The sequence below is a fragment of the Silurus meridionalis genome, chromosome 24 (genome assembly GCF_014805685.1).
Source record: "Silurus meridionalis isolate SWU-2019-XX chromosome 24, ASM1480568v1, whole genome shotgun sequence".
Classification (NCBI taxonomy): domain Eukaryota; kingdom Metazoa; phylum Chordata; class Actinopteri; order Siluriformes; family Siluridae; genus Silurus; species Silurus meridionalis.
Window position 1 is genome coordinate 8,988,530 of NC_060907.1, and position 19,163 is coordinate 9,007,692.

General features: G+C 39.4%; 1 protein-coding gene across 1 annotated transcript in view; it reads left to right on the forward strand.

The window, feature by feature from the left end:
- The window catches only part of vps8 (VPS8 subunit of CORVET complex), a 118,805-nt gene that overhangs the window by 66,226 nt on the left and 33,416 nt on the right, over positions 1-19,163 (forward strand). Inside the window, 5 exon segments of the mRNA XM_046837249.1 lie at positions 2,656-2,745; positions 4,261-4,467; positions 4,725-4,806; positions 6,190-6,272; positions 11,914-11,994. Coding sequence (XP_046693205.1) covers positions 2,656-2,745; positions 4,261-4,467; positions 4,725-4,806; positions 6,190-6,272; positions 11,914-11,994 — 543 coding nt within the window.

Genomic DNA, 19,163 nt, shown 5'->3' on the forward strand with positions numbered 1-19,163 from the left:
TAATTAAAAGCTCTATTCTCGAATTCTACTCTTTAAGACATTTAGGATTGGGCTGTGATCTGGGAGTGTGTCCATTGAAAAGAGTAACATTTAGATTTTGAGCTTCACGATAGCTATATTTAGCTGAGTAATGGCTGGCTGAAGCTTTCAAGTCGAGCTTTTTGGCTTAGAGAGTCGTCCCTCTCCGGAGTGTCACCAGGCCCTAATTAATACTTTGGCTTAATTGGAATCTGAATTAAACTCTAGATGCAGCCGTCCATTGCGGATTTGAACCTCGATTTTTCTCAGCCTGTCCGTGCTGTCCTTCCAAAAGAAAGCATGTGAGAGGCCTGTTTGCCCTCAGCAAGCACTCAGCAGAGCTTTAATAATACAGTGAGTTTGGTGATGGGGCTGTTTTCAGGGGCTGAGGAGTGTGTGTGTATGTGTGTGTGTTTAAGGGGGGGGGAGTAGAAGTGAAGAGTGGAAAGGGAGCGTGAGAGATGTGGAGAGCACACTTCAGCAGAATCAATACGGTTTTACATCCTCTGGCACCTGCTAAATATTTGAACAGGCAAAAACACACACAAAACACACACACAAAAACACACACACACAAAAACACACACACACAAAAACACACACACACACACACTCAGGACAGAGTAGCTATGCTCCATTCGTCTACCCTACAGGTATACTGTCTCTTCGAATCCTGTCTGCCTCTCAACTGTCTAACCTTTTGTCCTTTTTTCGTCTTGCTGACTGACATCTCTCGATCTCTCTATCTCTCCATTTCTCTATCTCTCTATCTACGATGGCCGCCGATTACAAAATAACGGTGTATAACAAAAAGTCATAAAGTACTGAAAGCTTGCTAGGTGCATGGACGCCAACATAAATGAATTTCACGAGGACGGTTCAAGTCAAACCAGGACTTTTAATGTTACAGGTATAAAAATGGATGCTAGCATGGTTGAGTAAATGGCTAGTGTGTCCTATTACTGATAGGCGGCGCACATGTCGTGGGCCGGTCCAGAGACTGTTAATCAAGATGGCAGACAACAGTGTGGAACAGCGAGTGGTGAAGTTTCTTGTGAACGAATGTGTAAAACCCGCGGATTTCTACAGAAGACTTCGTCACAGTACGGTGATGAGATTCTCAGCCGCAATAAGACATTTGATTTGTTTACACGTTATAAAGATGGTCGTGGTGGTTCCCTGGTGACGCAGGCCGTCCTAGAACGGTTCAGGCATATGGACCAATCTTTCTATGCCGAATCTTTCCAGACGTTGGTTAAACGCTTGGATAAGTAGGATGTCCAAAAAAAAATACGAGGTGGAATCAAAAGGTTTTGAGACAAGCTTGTTTACAAGAGTAAAGTACTTTATTTATCTATGTTTTCACCATGAAAATAGTCCCCTTACACAGCAATACAGCGTTCCCAGAATTTCCACCACTTCTGGTCCTGAAAGTCTTCTTCTCGAAGCGTGTCAAGCACTTTATGCTAGTCATGCTGGATCTTCACAGCAGTGTCAAAACGGCGACCTTTGAGCAGCACCTTTATCTTTATCAGGAAGAAACAAAATCCGCAGGAGCCAAATCTGGCGAGTAGGGTGGGCGCGGAAGTGAGATCATGTGGCTTGTTCTCCGACGATCATCATGCACAAGTTGCCTAATGATTTCGACATTTCTGACTGATCTCTTAGAAAGTGTATTTCTTTCTTCTTTTTTTTTTCAGCGACTCTGTGTACTAGCAGTGTATTTATCATTATTTGGGTTGTTTTCATTAGTGTTTTTTTTGCATACTTCTATGTGAAAGATCACATTTAATCAAACTAGATGAAGCTGATGTGTGTGGAATAGTGGGTAGATGGATTCATGAGTAGCATGCCCTATAGTTACGCTTACATATTCAAACAAAAACGTATGTCTAGAACGTTAAGTATCAAGTAACCCCCGTCTGAGCTACTGATTTGTGCTTTAAAGCCATGATAACTCTGTTACTAGGCACTAAGCTTAAGCCGAGGTGACACAGATTAGCTAGCTAGCATATGTGTGATCAGTCTCTTACTAGGGCTGGGGGGCACCTGTCAGGAACTTCAGCATTTTTACTCAGAACTGAAATGGAACTCTCTCACACACACACACACACACACACACACACACACACACACACACACACACACACAAACACACACTCAAATGTGTTACCGAACTGTACAACCTGAACGTATCACACACTCATTACTCATCTCAATCCATTCCACCATCATTTATTTATTATTATTTATACTTGACCGTATTACACGGTTTACATGCTGTTTTCTGCACCTCTTGAATGCTGCTACTGCTGTTTTTTGCACTGCACTCGATGCACTTTATGTAGCTTTGTGTTATGTTGTAGCTCTTTGTTGTTTGGTGTAGCACCAGGGTTCTGGAGGAATGTTGCCTTGTTTTTACTGTGTACTGTGTACCACTGTGTATAGTAGAAATGACAATAAAAGCCTCTTGACTTGACTTGAGATGTGTTGGTGAATTACCAAGAGAAAGAAAAAACCTAAACTGACTTAACTGGGACGCTTTGTGATGCAGGGACAGAAGTGGTTTAGTATAAACGGTGTGTTAGGAATGCTTTGGCTTGACTTTATTTTTGATTCTATGTCATATTCTGACAGATCACCAAGCAGCACGAACTTCACGAGGCCACCGCCTACCTGCTGGAGAGAAAAGGAGATGTGCAGGGAGCCTTCCAAGTACTGCTACAGGTCCTCCACTCACTCTCACCTCACACAAGCTACAACAGAACACAGAAATTTGGCTCAGATGGTTCAGAATGTCAGGTTTCGCAGTTTCCTTGATGCTTTGGATGGAGCTGAGGACTTGTATCTTAGAATGCAGACTGGTGGATGTTTTTGGTTTTAGCAAAGTTTCAATGGCTCATTGGAATAAACTTGTAGAATATACCTGTATATAGAACCTCAACTCAAACCTTGACTGTAATAAATGCACAAAGAGAGAGCAATCAACTGATCGCTTAGTGATGAAAGATGATATTAGAGAAGTTTTATCTCAGTAGTTAAAATGCTGGACTACTGATCGGAAGGTCTTGAGTGCAAATCTACACCAAGCTGCCACTGCTGGGCCCTTGAGCACGGTCCTTAACCCTCATTGCTCAGTTGTATAAGTAAGATAAGTGTACCATAATTTCCGAACTATTAAGCGCACCCAAATATAAGCCACACCCACTAAATTTTACAAAGATTTTTATTTTGAACATAAATAAGCCGCACCTGTGTATAAGCCTACACTGAAACTAATGAATTTCACGCAGGCTTTAATGTAAGATAGTGTCTGTTACACGGCTTGTATCTAAACAGTAGCCTACCAAGAAAGTCATTGTTCACCGTCTTCCTCCTTCCTTTCATAACACTTTCTCTCTGGAGTTTATCTTTTGGCATCGTCGTGCGTTTAAAAATCACCATCGGTGAAGCTTTTCTCTCGATGCCGTGCAGCTCAGAACACAGCTGAGGTGTGTTTTTTCATGCCCGGTTGTTTTCAGCATGATGAATAATTTGCCCTACCTGTTGACAGCCCTTGACCCGTTCAGCAATTTCATTGGTCTAATGTTATGGGGCTCAGTTTTTTGGCATGAAGTTTGTGAAACCGGGAAAAACCCAGGAAAAATCCATAAATTAGCCGCTTAATTGTTTAAGCCGCGGGGTTCAAAGAGTGGGAAAAAAGTAGCGGCTTATAGTCCGGAAAATACGGTAAATTGTTTTGGATAAGGACGTCTGCCAAATGCCATAAATTCAAGATTTCTTTTTTTTTTTGTCACAAAGATAGTTACTGTATATGCAGAATACAACTTGCCGTGAAATAAAAACATATAAATGTAATAAATATAAATAAAACTTATCACTAGAATTAAAAATAGCTTAAAATCTACATAATAATCGCATTGATGATTTTTTCATATATTCTGTCAAATTTGTATTATTAAATTAGGTCTTACACACGAACATTTTGTGTAGAACCTAAAACTCACTTCTTATGAAGAAATCCTGTCAGGTTACCTCGTCTCATCTAGCTAGAGTTAGCTGCGAAAACCATACACATTTTTAACATAACCTACAATTTACCTCAGAAATCTTGTCAAGTTAAAAATAAATAAAAAGGACAATCTCCAAAACTGATCAGTGAAATTAATTTATGCACTGCTTTGTGTGTGTGTGTGTGTGTGTGTGTGTGTGTGTGTGTGTGTGTGTGTGTGTGTGTGTTAGACATTGAAGGGAAAGCTGAACACACTTGTGCAGGAGAGTTCAGAGGCAGTCACACTGAGGCCTGATGGAGAGGAGGTGGAGGTGGAGGTGGAGGTGGAGGTGGCAGATGAGGGCTGCACCCCACTGGCCAGGGTGGAGGAAGCCCTTAATGACATCATCGCACTGTCTCATCGGAGCTCACATGGCCTGAACCAGCAGCAAAGAGAGGTGTGTGTGTGTGTGTGTGTGTGTGTCAGACTAATGCTTTATAGTGTTGTTGATTTATTTATATGCATATTCAATGAATGCATTAATAACCCAGTTTGATCTGTCTCTCTCTCTCTCTTCCCTCTCTCTCTCTCTCTCTCTCTCTCTCTCTTCCTCTCTCTCTCTCTCTCTCTCTCTCTCTCTCTCTCTTCTCTCTCTCTCTCTCTCTCTCTCTCTCTCTCTCTCTCTCTCTCTCTCTCTCTCTCTCTGTTTCTCAGGCTCTCTGGTTTCCTCTTCTAGAGGTGATGATGTCTCCACAGAAATTGCTCAAAGGCCCTAAAGCCAAGGACACTTCTGATGGTGACACACACACACACACACACACACACACACACACACACACACACACACACACACACACACACTTGTAGATTTTCTTTGACAGCATGTTTTTAAGAACAGCCTGATCATAGTAGATTACATGATGAAAGCCTCTGATCGTCTATTATTCCATTTGACTCCAAAGCAAACTGAAGAAGAAGCCTGTTTAAATGCGTGTCGGTTACTTCAGGCTTCTAATGAGACCCCATTAGAAGCTTGTGGAGGAGGGAGGAAGGAGGTGGGGAGGTGTGGGATGGGGGTATATATACTATGAGTTTCAAAAAAATGCAAAATGTCATTACAAACATAATTTTTAATGGAGGACACTGCTTCAGATTCATCGACTGATAGATGAGCGTTTTTTGTTTTATTTAAATGACGCCGATTGGCCAGAGTTTACCTTAAACATTAAGATATAAATCCTCACAGATCACATGCATACACAAACATCTAGCAATGAAGTTTTAATACTTTCCTTTAACAGCAGGAGCCTGATGGATTTTTCATCATGTACCTACTACAGCAATGCAAACGCGTCCATTATTTTATACGTGTCTCACCAGTGGAGAAAAACATCCTCTCTGAATGTTGCTCTGACACTGGAGACTCCTTTTATTTAAAAAAAAAAAAGTTCAATAAATATGTCCTTACAGAAAACATCAATACCTGCGCATTTACATGTTTTTTTGTAATCCGTGGGCCATGGAAGTCTCTGTGCAAGTGGTTTCTATGGAAATAATCATTTAGGAGAACATGCAGCTGGCGTTATTGTCTGAATTAATCAACACGCTTTGACCAGTACGAATCGAGAATCTGGCAGGGACGTGGGATCAAATATTGTTATTGCATTGTTATTGCAAATTTATATAAACACTATTCATTAGATTAGATTTGATTAGATTGAGCTTTGACATTGTGCAGAGTACAAGTACACAGCCAAGGAAATGCAATTGCAAATAGCAATGTATATAAAGAAATAAATTTACTATATATAGATATACATATGTATATACAATTAACATTATTGTATGTGGTCTAAGAATAAACTGTTATTTTTTATAATTTTTTTTTTTTATGCATGGGTTTTTAATAGAAAAATACAGTCAAGAAATGTGACTCTGATGTCCCTGTGAGAAATAATATGGATGTACCACCAAAAATGTGCTCCATAAAACGAAATATTGATTTATTGGAATTAGAAATTCTTTAAGAAATGAGTTCAAACTAATAGTTTTAGGAATCTGATAGAACTTGTGGTGACCGCTTATAGTTAGAACGGAGCCGATTGTGGCTACTCGGGTTGCATTGTACAAAAGTTATACAAATATTGTGTGCGTATGTTTTTTTTTTTTATGTCTTCAGCACTAAAAGAGCTCACTATGAAGGTGTTAAACAGCATGTCCAGCTTCATTGCCCTGCCTGCCATCATCCAGCGCATCCTACAGGTGACTATAAATTCATAAACACGTTACACACGTGTAATAAACACTCCCTTTGGTCTATAACTAATGCTGTGGTGGAGCAAAATATTATAATATACGACTTTTGTCTCAGCTTGTGTTTTATTATTTATTATTATTTATTTTTAACAGCAAAGGGCTGTTTACTTTGAAATGTAATCTACACACACACACACACACACACACACACACATTAATATTTAGCATCACACTGCAAATCGATTTCACACTCGCCTACCACATCTCCTTAAGTGACTGGAACAGATATGTCCTTGGCCAGCTTTAGTGTCCACACACACACACACACACACACACACATACACACACACACACACACACACACACACACACACACACACACACACACACACATTCAGTGCTCCTGCACTTTAATGCCACTATAACCAACCATCCCTTACATCCTGCCCCCGGAGCGACTATAACTTCTATCAGACTTTTTGTTCATATTATGTCTTTAAACCGATTCATTTAAAATTCGTAATATATTTGATTAGATCTTAATCAGTGTACAACGTATTCGATTTTCAAGATCAAAGCTTTTTACAACGCTGTTCCCGTCTCTCGGAGGACGATTTGTATTCGTTGCCTTCCCTCGTTGAAAGCCTTGAACCACACCCCAGTGTTACATCAGCGTTCACCAATAACGCACCGTTTGCCGTAATCACTCCGACATTCACAGTGGTGACAGATAAAAGCGAGGACCAGTGCAGCTGCTGATGCTGACATTTGATGGCATTTGCTCAGCATGGCATCATCAGGGCTGGACTAATGTGAATGCTAATGCAGATCCGGGCTAAAAGGAATGCTAATGATCAGCATTCGACGTTATACCAGAGTGCTGACACTGGCGCATTAGTGCGAATCGCTCTGTTAATGCACATGAGAATGTTCATCCCATTTTTACACGTCTACGTCATTAACTTTCCATCACGAATCATTATGAGTCAGTAGGGGTCACAGGATTTATTTTTTTTTTTTTTTGCTTTGAAATGTTCTGCAGCTGCTGGGTGGTCGGTTTCTGGGTGCAATTTAGATGAAGGAGACTTGGAGGTTTTTGTCCACATAGCCATCACAGTCCACATTTAAACACAGCTACTAGTCATTAAGGCTGGAAAAAATAAGGGATAGAAATGCTGACTGAAAAGGGAAGTACTGTGAAATGTTATACAAGTTAACATATACAGACAGTTAACGTCTTTTAACAACGAGACAATACACGTAGTCCCTGACTTGCGATCCGAGAGTCTTAAAGAATGGTGATCAGCAGTGTTGTGCTAGTTACTAAAAAATAGTAACTAGTTACAGTTACTCGTTACTTCATTCAAAAAGTAACTCAATTATTTTGGTAATTACTTACACCAAAAAGTAATGCATTACTGTTAAAAGTAACTTTTCAGTTACTTTTTTAAAGAACCTTCTTTAATGTTCCCATTAATGCCCTTTTATGCGTTATGGTCTATACAAACACAAAACTGACTTAAACACAAAGTCATTATTAAACACTATTTTATTAAAGTCAGACCAACACAAACTGAATATATCACAAGAATTTCTGAAATAAACAACAAAACAAGCTGAATAATATATTCACAATCAAAAACTAAAGTGGCTTCTGCTGTTGTGTTGAGCTCTTAAAAATGTTCCTTTCACAGCTGAAGTATGAAAACTATCAACAATGTAGAACAGAACACCGGGCTAGCTTCTAGCTTTGTCGAGGCATGGAGTTTCTGGAGGAGCTTCGACAGATTGGAGTTGCTGTTTATCGCAGTAGACACGACCTTCGAACCAGAAAGACACAGCTTACATTTGACAAAAAAGTTTTTGAGCATATTTCCACTTTGAGAAACTCGTCTTGCTCTCGCCTCGACTCGCCATTACTGCCGCACAGACCTGATTAAACGGAGACACGCCCACAGTGCATCTTCTTTGTGTTTACAGTGGTTCATACACCAATCCTACTATGCGTCTCTGCTGTAAACAGGTTAGACTGTAGGCTACACTTCAACCGGAATTCATTCATTTAAAAATACGGTAACAGTAACGGAGTTACTTTATTTTTTTTAAGTAACGCGTTACAGTATTAGTTACTGTCAAAAGTAACTTCGTTACAGTAACGCGTTATTGCCCAACACTGGTGATCAGTATGGGGTAGTGTACTGTAATATGTTAATAATGTAACAAATTACAGTACATAATTTACACTACCGTAATGTATATACGTTACGATATATATGTATGTGGCAGCGAACGAGCGGCGGTTCGTGGAGGGCGGGGCCGGACGCCGCTAAAAAGGAAAGAACCACGAGTTAAAATTGGGCTTGAAACTCCAAAAACACAGGAATAAATAATCTTATATATACATAATGTACACACAAACACACAGTCACAAGCACATGGTTACACCCATTCATTAGCACTATCCATTTCAAATGGTAGTTCAATTCAGTCAATTCAATTCATTTTTTTTTTTTGCATAGTGCTTTTAACTGTGGACATTGTCTCAAAGCAGCTTTACAAAGACGAAGAGGTTATAAAAGAAGGTGTAGGTTTGTTCCTAATGAGTGAGCCTGGGGCGAGGAAAAACTCCCTGAGATGGTATAAGGAACAAACCTTAAGAGGAACCAGATTCAAAAAGGAACCAGCCCTAATCACCAAATGTTTATTTATTACACTTCCATTCTTTGTTAAGATGTTCGGTAAATAAATGCATCCTGCCGTCCTGAGCCATTGTAGCAGACTTCTTCTTCTTCTTCTGCTTTCGGCTTCTTAAATTAGGGCGTCACCTCAGCGGATCATCAGTCTCCATACGCCCCCTGTCCTCTACATCTGCCCTTTTTCAACCCAACCAACTGCCCTACCCATGTCTCCCCTCACCACATCCATAAACCTTCTCCTTGGTCTTCCTCTTTTCCTGCTTCCTGGTGGAATCCTCAGCATTCTCCTACTGATATACCCCATGTCCCTCCTCTGCACATGTCCAAACCATCTCAATCTCACCTCCCTCACTTTGTCTTCGAATCGTCCTACATTTACTGTCACTCTATAGCAGACTGTTAATATTAATTACAATCCAAGTCCATACTCAATGTTCTTGAGTTGCTCATTAACATCATGGATCTTTAGGCTGTTCAGGTGCAACCATCCTCATCACAGAGTGTCTCTAATTAAAGAGAACTTCAACGAGAGGTAGTGTGTAGGGATGAATCAGGCAGATCCGAAGAGAGGAAAGGGACAGGATCACTTCGCTGGTACCTCAGGAGCAGGTTTACCTCGACAATTCCTCAGTTGTTGTCTTGTGTTTAGCACCGATTTTTCAAGGGTCTACAAGTAATTTGCAGCTGCAAGCGAGATCGGCTTTTGTTATCTTATCGTTTCTATGGTAACAGGTCATTCTTAGGAGTTTACATGTCAGAAGTGGAGGATAACCGAAAGTCGAACATTTATTGAATAAAAAAGTGGTTTAGAAAGATAAAGCTGTCTGGAGAGTCCTCATGCCAATAACACAAAATGCTTTGTGTATTTTTTTTCATTTAATTAAATTTTATTATCCATTTAAGAGAGATGCGGTAAACGACAAAGCTGTGTTCTTCTCTAACCTCACAACTTTGTCATGTTCTATTCTTTACGTAATGTTCATTCCCTCCTTCTCTCATTCCGACACGTTTAAAGAGTAGAGATCGTATTTGCCGTTACCATCGGCGTCAGTTTTGCTATTGTTAAAGAAAACCGTGAATGCACAGTGCTACTATCATGACCAGCCAGATTCACTCTCACATACATACACTGCCCTGAGGTTATTCATAATGGACTGACCTCCATATGAACCTTCATGTAATAGGCTTTATGGAGTCCTGAAGCACGGCTACCTCACAATCAACGTGTATAAATGTAAAAAAAAAGTTGCTTTTTTTTCCATTTTTAGTGGCAGGTGAAATTCGAATAGGTGAACTTACCACACATCAGGCATCAGGCATAACAAAATGACCACCTGCCTACTATAGTGTTGCTCCTCATTTTGCTGCCCAAACAGTCCCGACCATCGAGCAGCAACAGCATGAACTTCTTCAGCAGTTTGAGCTACAGAAGCTTGTCTATTAGATCGGACTACACAGGCCAGCTTTCGCTCTCCAAGTGCATCAATAAGTCTCGGCCCCCCATGACCCTGTCGCCGGTTCACCACTGTTCTTTCCTTGGAGCACTTTTGATAGATACTGACCACTGCAGACCAGGAACATCCCACAAGAGCTGATGTTTTGGAGATGCTCTGACCCTGTCGTCTAGACATCACAATTTCTCAAACACGCTTAAATCCTTACGCTCGCCCATTTTTCCTGCTTTTAACACGTCAACTTTGAAAACAAAATGCTGCCTAATAATATCCCACCCACTCACAGGTGCACAAGAGATAATCAGTGTTATTAAGTCACCGCTCATATTGTTCTAATGTCCCCCTGCACCCTAGGCTTTTTGGTTTTGTTTTAGATCTTTATATGAACCACGTGACTCAGGAACTGAGCAGGACACTCTGTATGACGGATTCTTGTCACGTCACCTCACAGGAGTCGTGCTTGTCTTTTTTTTCTTCGCGTTTCATTCTTTGCGTTGCTTTTTCTTGCTGATCATCACATTTTTAGATCACCTCAGTGTTGAGCCCCCAACCCCCACCCCCACCTCTCTCTCTCTCTCTCTCTCTCTCTCTCTCTCTCTCTCTCTCTCTTTTTCTCTCTCTCTCTGTCTCTCTCTCTGTGATGGAGACCTGCTGTGAGAATATCACCTTAGAATCATGATTCAGAAGATCAAGTCTGTTGCATGTGTGTGTGTGTTTTAGTCTCCCACAGCTTAGCTGAATGAATCAGTTATGTTGCTCTTACAGGTAGGCTCAGCTCCTTCTGTCGTTCAGAGGATCAGGATTGAGTGCTATCAAAAATATCACTTAATAAAAAGTATGGGTTTTTTAGGGGTTTTTTTTAGTGCGTAACTATTTTTCATGTCCAGTCACAGGCTGTACTGGGAGTTCCCATTTTGTTAGATGTCCTCTTTTGGTTCCTGATTCATTGCAATTGGGAATTTGTGAAGTCTAATTCTACTGAAGAAAAATCTGCCAAGGTCATTTACATTAGCTAAAGAAATTCAGTACCAGACTCTGAATACCAGGAACTTTACTCATGTAGATCTTTTGCTTTTGGACTTGAGCCGGCACATCTTAATATGATTTAGACTGTGAGTGTGTGTGTGTGTGTGTGTGTGTGTGTGTGTGTGTGTGTGTGTGTGTGTGTGTGAGAGGGACGAATTTGATCTCCATGACTGGTTGGGTGTGAGCTCCTGCTGTGGGCAGAATTACCCAAGTGTGTGCATCAGGCAGATAACATGCCCACTACTGACTTGGCACATCTGTATTTGTGTGTGTGTGTGTGTGTGTGTGTGTGTGTGTGTTGGTATTCCACTCGGCTGAGGCTGGTTGGACGCTGTGCAGATTTGGAGCGTCGCTCTCTGAGTTGTGGCTCCATCATCCAGCCTGCTGTTTCACTGCAAGCAATGAACAGTAGCTTCAGGAGCCCAGCCAAATAAACTCACTGATTGGATTGTGTGTGTTTTACCTCCTCAGGACCCCGTGTACGGCAAGGGGAAGTTAGCCGAGATCCAGGGCCTCATTCTGGGCATGCTGGAAACATTCAACTACGAACAGGTACATTTTGTGTGTGTGTGTGTGTGTGTGTGTGTGTGTGTGTGTGTGTGTGTGTGTGTGTGTGAGAGAACTTTCTCAGTAAGTCTGTATTAAATCTGATTTTGTGGAATTGTGTGTAATGTGCAGAATTTCTTGAACCGAACAAAATTAAGATTTGAGGATGATAGACTGATGCCTGGATACTTTTAGCTGTAGAATCTGTGGTTGCTATGGTAACAAACTATACTAATGCTGGAGATGATGAGAATATTTTGGCATGAAATTCTAATCTATGAGAATGGATAAGGGTTCCATAATGTGATATATTTTGAAAATTTACTTTCCAATACTCTTCCTTTTCAAAATAAATATTTCAAATATCATAAGTGGAGACACGGCCCGACCAACCCAGGAGTCTTAAAGAATAGTGATCAGTATGGAGGTAGTAAACTTAATAATTGAATATATTACAGTATGTACCATAATGTATAAACTTAACAGTATATATATATGTTACGTAATAAGGTACGTGCAAACTATGAATTATGGCTACCGTTACACCCCTAGTGTGTGTGTGTGTATATATACAGTGAGGAAAATAAGTATTTGAACACCCTGCTATTTTGCAAGTTCTCCCACTTAGAAATCATGGAGGGGTCTGAAATTGTCATCGTAGGTGCATGTCCACTGTGAGAGACATAATCTAAAAAAAAATCCAGAAATTACAATGTATGATTTTTCAACTATTTATTTGTATGATACAGATGCAAATAAGTATTTGAACACCTGAGAAAGTCAATGTTAATATTTGGTACAGTAGCCTTTGTTTGCAATTACAGAGCTCAAACGTTTCCTGTAGTTTTTCACCAGGTTTGCACACACTGCAGGAGGGATTTTGGCCCACTCCTCCACACAGATCTTCTCTAGATCAGTCAGGTTTCTGGCCTGTCACTGAGAAACACAGAGTTTGAGCTCCCTCCAAAGATTCTCTATTGGGTTTAGGTCTGGAGACTGGCTAGGCCATGCCAGAACCTTGATATGCTTCTTACAGAGCCACTCCTTGGTTATCCTGGCTGTGTGCTTGGTCATTGTCATGTTGGAAGACCCAGCCTCGACCCATCTTCAATGCTCTAACTGAGGGAAGGAGGTTGTTCCCCAAAATCTCGCAATACATGGCCCCGGTCATCCTCTCCTTAATACAGTGCAGTCGCCCTGTCCCATGTGCAGAAAAACACCCCCAAAGCATGATGCTACCACCCCCATGCTTCACAGTAGGGGATGGTGTTCTTGGGATGGTACTCATCATTCTTCTTCCTCCAAACACGTTTAGTGGAATTATGACCCAAAAGTTCTATTTTGGTCTCATCTGACCACATGACTTTCTCCCATGACTCTTCTGGATCATCCAAATGGTCATTGGCAAACTTAAGACGTGCCTGGACATGTGCTAATTTAAGCAGGGGAACCTTCCGTGCCATGCATGATTTCAAACCATGACGTCTTAGTGTATTACCAACAGTAACCTTGGAAACGGTGCTCCCAGCTCTTTTCAGGTCATTGACCAGCTCCTCCCGTGTAGTTCTGGGCTGATTTCTCACCTTCCTTAGGATCATTGAGACCCCACGGTGAGATCTTGCATGGAGCCCCAGTCCGAGGGAGATTGACAGTCATGTTTAGCTTCTTCCATTTTCTAATGATTGCTCCAACAGTGGATCTTTTTTCACCAAGCTGCTTGGCAATTTTCCCGTAGCCCTTTCCAGCCTTGTGGAGGTGTACAATTTTGTCTTTAGTGTCTTTGGACAGCTCTTTGGTCTTGGACATGTTAGTAGTTGGATTCTTACTGATTGGACAGGTGTCTTTATGCAGCTAACGACCTCAAACAGGTGCATCTAATTTAGGATAATAAATGTAGTGGAGGTGGACTAACAGGTGTTTGAGGGTCAGAATTCTAGCTGATAGACAGGTGTTCAAATACTTATTTGCAGCTGTATCGTACAAATAAATAGTTTAAAAATCATATATTGTGATTTCTGGATTTTTTTTTTTAGATTATGTCTCTCACAGTGGACATGCACCTACGATGACAATTTCAGACCCCTCCATGATTTCTAATTGGGAGAACTTGCAAAATAGCAGGGTGTTCAAATACTTATTTTCCTCACTGTATATATATATATTTTTTTTCAGGCTGTCAATCGATTAAAATGTATCACACTCACAATGAATCGTAACTTAATCTGTTCCAAATTATGCCTTAAATGAATACATCTTAAGCTTTTTAATTCTCTAACCAACATGGGCAGTGACAAATACAGAGGTATGTTTATTAGTGAAACTAAACTCAACATAAACACAAAATATTCTTGTAAATATTTAAAACGAGGTGGAAACTTGAATTGCGAACTTAATCAGTTACAGAAAAGTGCTGCGCAATGCGAATTTATTCGTAATGCAAAGCGAATTCTTACATAGAAAATGATGTAAATCAGATAATCCGTTCCACACACTCAAAAATATACATATAAAATATGTTTATGGTATTTTATGTACAGATTTTTGTCCCTAACATATCTGAAACAAATAACAATTATTAGCACTCATTATAAAATAAAAATAAACCTGCATTGGCGTAACGGATGAGAGGAGATGGAGCTAACAAATTGCAATCATTAAAAAAAAAGTATATAATAATATTAACATTAATAATATATATATATATATATATATATATATATATATATATATATATATATATATATACACATAAACATTTCTCTGTTTGATTTTGCTTTTTGAATTATAGCAGACTTTTCTACTGTTCTACAGTTTGTCTGCAACCTTTTTTTTTCCTGTGGAAATGTCATTTTTTCTTCACGTTATGAAAACGAGCAAATTCAATGGAACAGTTTTTGTTGCCAGTTTTAACGACATTCCTCTCAGCTGTCCTTTATTTTTAAAAGGAAAAATAATCACTTTACCTTCACACTGAGTTGTTTAATAAAGCACGAGTCTTCGCATTCCTGCTAAAATATTCATGCCAAACTGCTTTACAGACTTTTTTTGACATCAAACATTTGCCTTTTGTTTGGTTTTGTCCGCTATTTCCCTCCTTGTCGTGCACCGTGAGAAGCGACAGCACACTTTTGAGTCGGAGAAAGTGATGAGTTCAAGGAGCGGTTACGGCTCGTTTTACTCTTCAGCCGTGTTATCTCTGACAGAACCGCTTTTCTGTGCCTCTGGAAAAAAAAAATTTAGAAAATATTTCCAGTGTTTATTGAGAGGTTGCATTTTTCTCGATAAACACTGTTGATTTTAAATATGCGAGTGAGCATGCAAGTGACGGTATCTCAGTATACAAGGATACCTGCATGGATACCTGCATGCTTTCCTACTGTTTTATACATTCAAACAAATCAATCAATTAATTAATGTAAATTATTAATTCCTATGAAAATATCTGTATAATGAAAGTATTCATTCGCACTACATTCCTAATGTTCATTCTGGATTGCATACTAGCCATACTAGCTCTTTTTTGCTAGCATCTATTGTATAGATATTCTAGTATGTAATTATGCTAATATGGTGTGTGCCAGTAGGCTGGCATGCAAGTATGCCGGCATGAATATGCATACTCGCATACGTTTATACTAGCATATATTGTTGGGTACTAGCACATGTGAATACATGCATATATTCAAACTTTTATACTGATCTACTAATAAGTATTCGTTGTTGCAGACTTACATATATTCATTACTGCATACTTTCATACTTGCACACTAACAAGCGTTCATTGTTGCTGGTATGTGTTTAAGTGTGCAAGTAGGCAAGCATGCAAGTATGATAATGTCCCAGTAAGCCGGCGCGCATACTAGCATAATTTATTATTAGCACAATACCAGATATTTATTGTTGCACACTACCATACATACATGTACAAGGAAGCTAGTATGTCAGCATGCAAATTTGCTAGTGCTGCAAGTATACTAGTGATTATTATTACTCAAAATTTGTACAAAATAGTGGCACTATAGAATATTTATGCCAGCACATACATTGGTGCATACTAGCATACGTTTATACTCGCACACTAGCATACTTTTATACTTACATAATAACATACATTTATGCATTCTAGCATACTTTTATACTAATATTGCTCCATACTAACATATTTTTATACTTGCACACTAACACAAATTGGTGTCTGCTAGCAAACATTTATACTTACTAACACATACACTGTTGCATACTATCATACTTTTATACTAACATTGCTCCATACTAACATATTTTTATACTTGCACACTAACAACAGTGTATACTAACATTCTTTAATATTTGCATACTAACATATACATTGATGCAGACTGGCTATGCTCAAAACACTAACAATGGTGCATACTAGCATATTTTTATACTTGCATTCTAACATACAAAACATACATTGGTGCGTACTAGCATATTTTTAAAAGTTGCCGCATGCAAGCATACTTGTATACTCACACACTAACACACAAATTGGTGTATACTAGCATACTTGTATACTCGCACACTAGCAACGGTGCAAACCAGCATACTTTTATACTCGCACGCTAACATAGAAATTGTTTTATAATAGCATACTTTTAGCGGTTAGTGCAGACTAGCATACTTTTAAAAGTCTGCTTTTATACTCACACACTAACATTGATGCATAATAGCATACTTTACCACCAGCCAACATCAAGTTCTGAGTGTAGTACAGTAGTGTGTGTACTGCCCACTGACAAGAAAGTCTACTTGAGCACTAGAATCTGACACTAACATACACAGTGAAATATGCATGCTTGTTCTAATACTAGTGCTTTAGTATGCTTTCTTTCCTTGAACCTTAAAATCTGTTATATTGTCTGAAACTTTTCCAGCTGTTTTTCATAAATGTTGTAGAATGTGTTTTATGGAGCAGGTCAGTGTGTTTCTGCTTCATGCTGTTTAATTGACATTTACATTTTTAGTTTTAAATAATACACACTTTCACAAATGCTTGACATCTTCCCAGGTTTAGTCTTGTCCAGCATGCATGGTCTTCACTCCGGTCTTTAATCCAGAAGCTTTCATTCAAAAATCTCTATATGAACAAGTAATCTTTTCTATAAATGTCCTTGTGAACGAGTTGTTGCTATAGAAACCATAATCTATTAAACCTAAGGGCATTGATATACACATTAAAGCTGTGCTTTCAGAGCTGCTGTTTAGGAAATGATTCATCACCTTCTGACCAATCATATTTAGGAATTCAACTGTGAGATTCCGTTACATTACAGCAGGGGTCCTTATACTACGGCCCCCACATTGGAACGACCCGCTGAACAATGCCAGAGACATATTTTTAGTTTTACTCATATCATATCTGTATGTGATAATAAAATTTTGCTTTCAAACATAAACTTCTCATAGTTATTAAGGCATCGATAGTTGATTGCTGGAACTATCAGCTATCAGCCAAAATCCATGTTGATAGTTTTTCCGGCTTCCCATCCGCTGTAATCACGAGAGCGGCCTCTGGGGGTGAATCACTGACGCAACGTGCTGTTTGTTTTTTTACATGAGATGAGGCCCTGTACAGTGCTATATTCTATTCATTATTTATAATTTATTAATTCAATAATTATATTTATTAATTAATATATTTATTTTCTTTAGCACATTTTCAAGATTCAGTAGTTTTTTTTTCTTCATTTTTTTTACATGGTTATGTTGATTAGTTTTTATATCCAGTATCCATTTTTATAACTATCGAATTAATCAGTTATCTGCAAATATGACCCAATTTAGCTATCACTATGTGAAATTGGTCGACCTTTAGTTATTAACATTTACATATGCATATATATATACTTATGCATATATTTATTAACCATTTGAATATGCATAAGTAAGTAAATGTTTTGGTTTTGAGAGCAATGAATATGAAAAAAAAATGTTTTTAATAAGGTGTATATCTCTTGAAAAGTATTGCTCACAAAAGAATAAACTAATCTAGCACAAGAAATCCTAATAAGTATATTTAAAATCATAATAAAATCTCTGCAGTATTACTGCTAGTCACTTCGACCCATGTTATTTTCTGTTACAGACCGACCGCGGGCCCCCATTAAAGAAAGGAAAATGTATGTAGCCTTCAGAAAAAAGTTTGGAGACCCCTGATTTCCAGTGTATTCTATTGAAACTAAGACTTGGATTGATGTGGTGATGTGATCACTATTTTAAGTAAAATTATTTATTAAACACAGACACAGTGGGAGACGTTAAACTCGTTAAAGCCGCAGGTGTTGCTCTCGAACGTGTGATTGATCCAAATCTCTTCTGATTGGCTTCTGACCGCACATGTCTCTCCGTCTCCATGTGCGGTCTGATGGGCAGAGTGGCGTGGCTGTGTTTCAAATGTGTGAAAGAGGGCCGGTGAGATCGGCGATGGAGGGAGGGGTTGAGATGAGACAGAGAGCTTTGCCTCAGGCTTTTTCTAACATTATTACAGCACTCTGTGTGTTTGTGTTTGTGTGTGTGTGTGTGTGTGTGTGTGTGTGTGTGTGTGTGTGTGAGAGAAAGAGAATGTGTGGTTGAGTGAGAAAACAAGAGACTTTTAAAGTGTTTGACTATCTACGGTTTTGTGTGTGTGTGTGTGTGTGTGTGTGTGTGTGTGTGTGTGTGTGTGTGTGTGTGTGTGTGTGTGAGAGAGAGACAGTCAGTGAGGGAAAGAGGAAGGTGGAGTGAAAGGAGAGGGTGAGAGATTATTGTGTTGGTGTATGTGCACACCTGTTTATAAATGCCCTGTCCTCAAGGTGTGTGTGTGTGTGTGTGTGTGTGTGTGTGTGTGTGTGTGAGAGACCGAAGGGAATTTGCAGCCTGTCAATCAGAGGAAATGGAGTGGAAGGCTGCTGAAAGGCCTGTCTGATAGCCGTGACTATCTCTCTTTCTCTCTCTCTCTCTCTCTCTCTCTCTCTCTCTCTCTCTCTCTCTCTCCCCTACTCTTCCCTCCTTTTATCTTTCTTATTTACCCAGCCTCTGTTTCCATCCTTCCATTTCCACTCAAGCTGTGACACACACACACACACACACACACACACAAACACACACACGGAGCAGAAGGTAATTCAGACCCCATAAAGATAATATGGTTTAAATTGTCTTTCTTACACACTCAC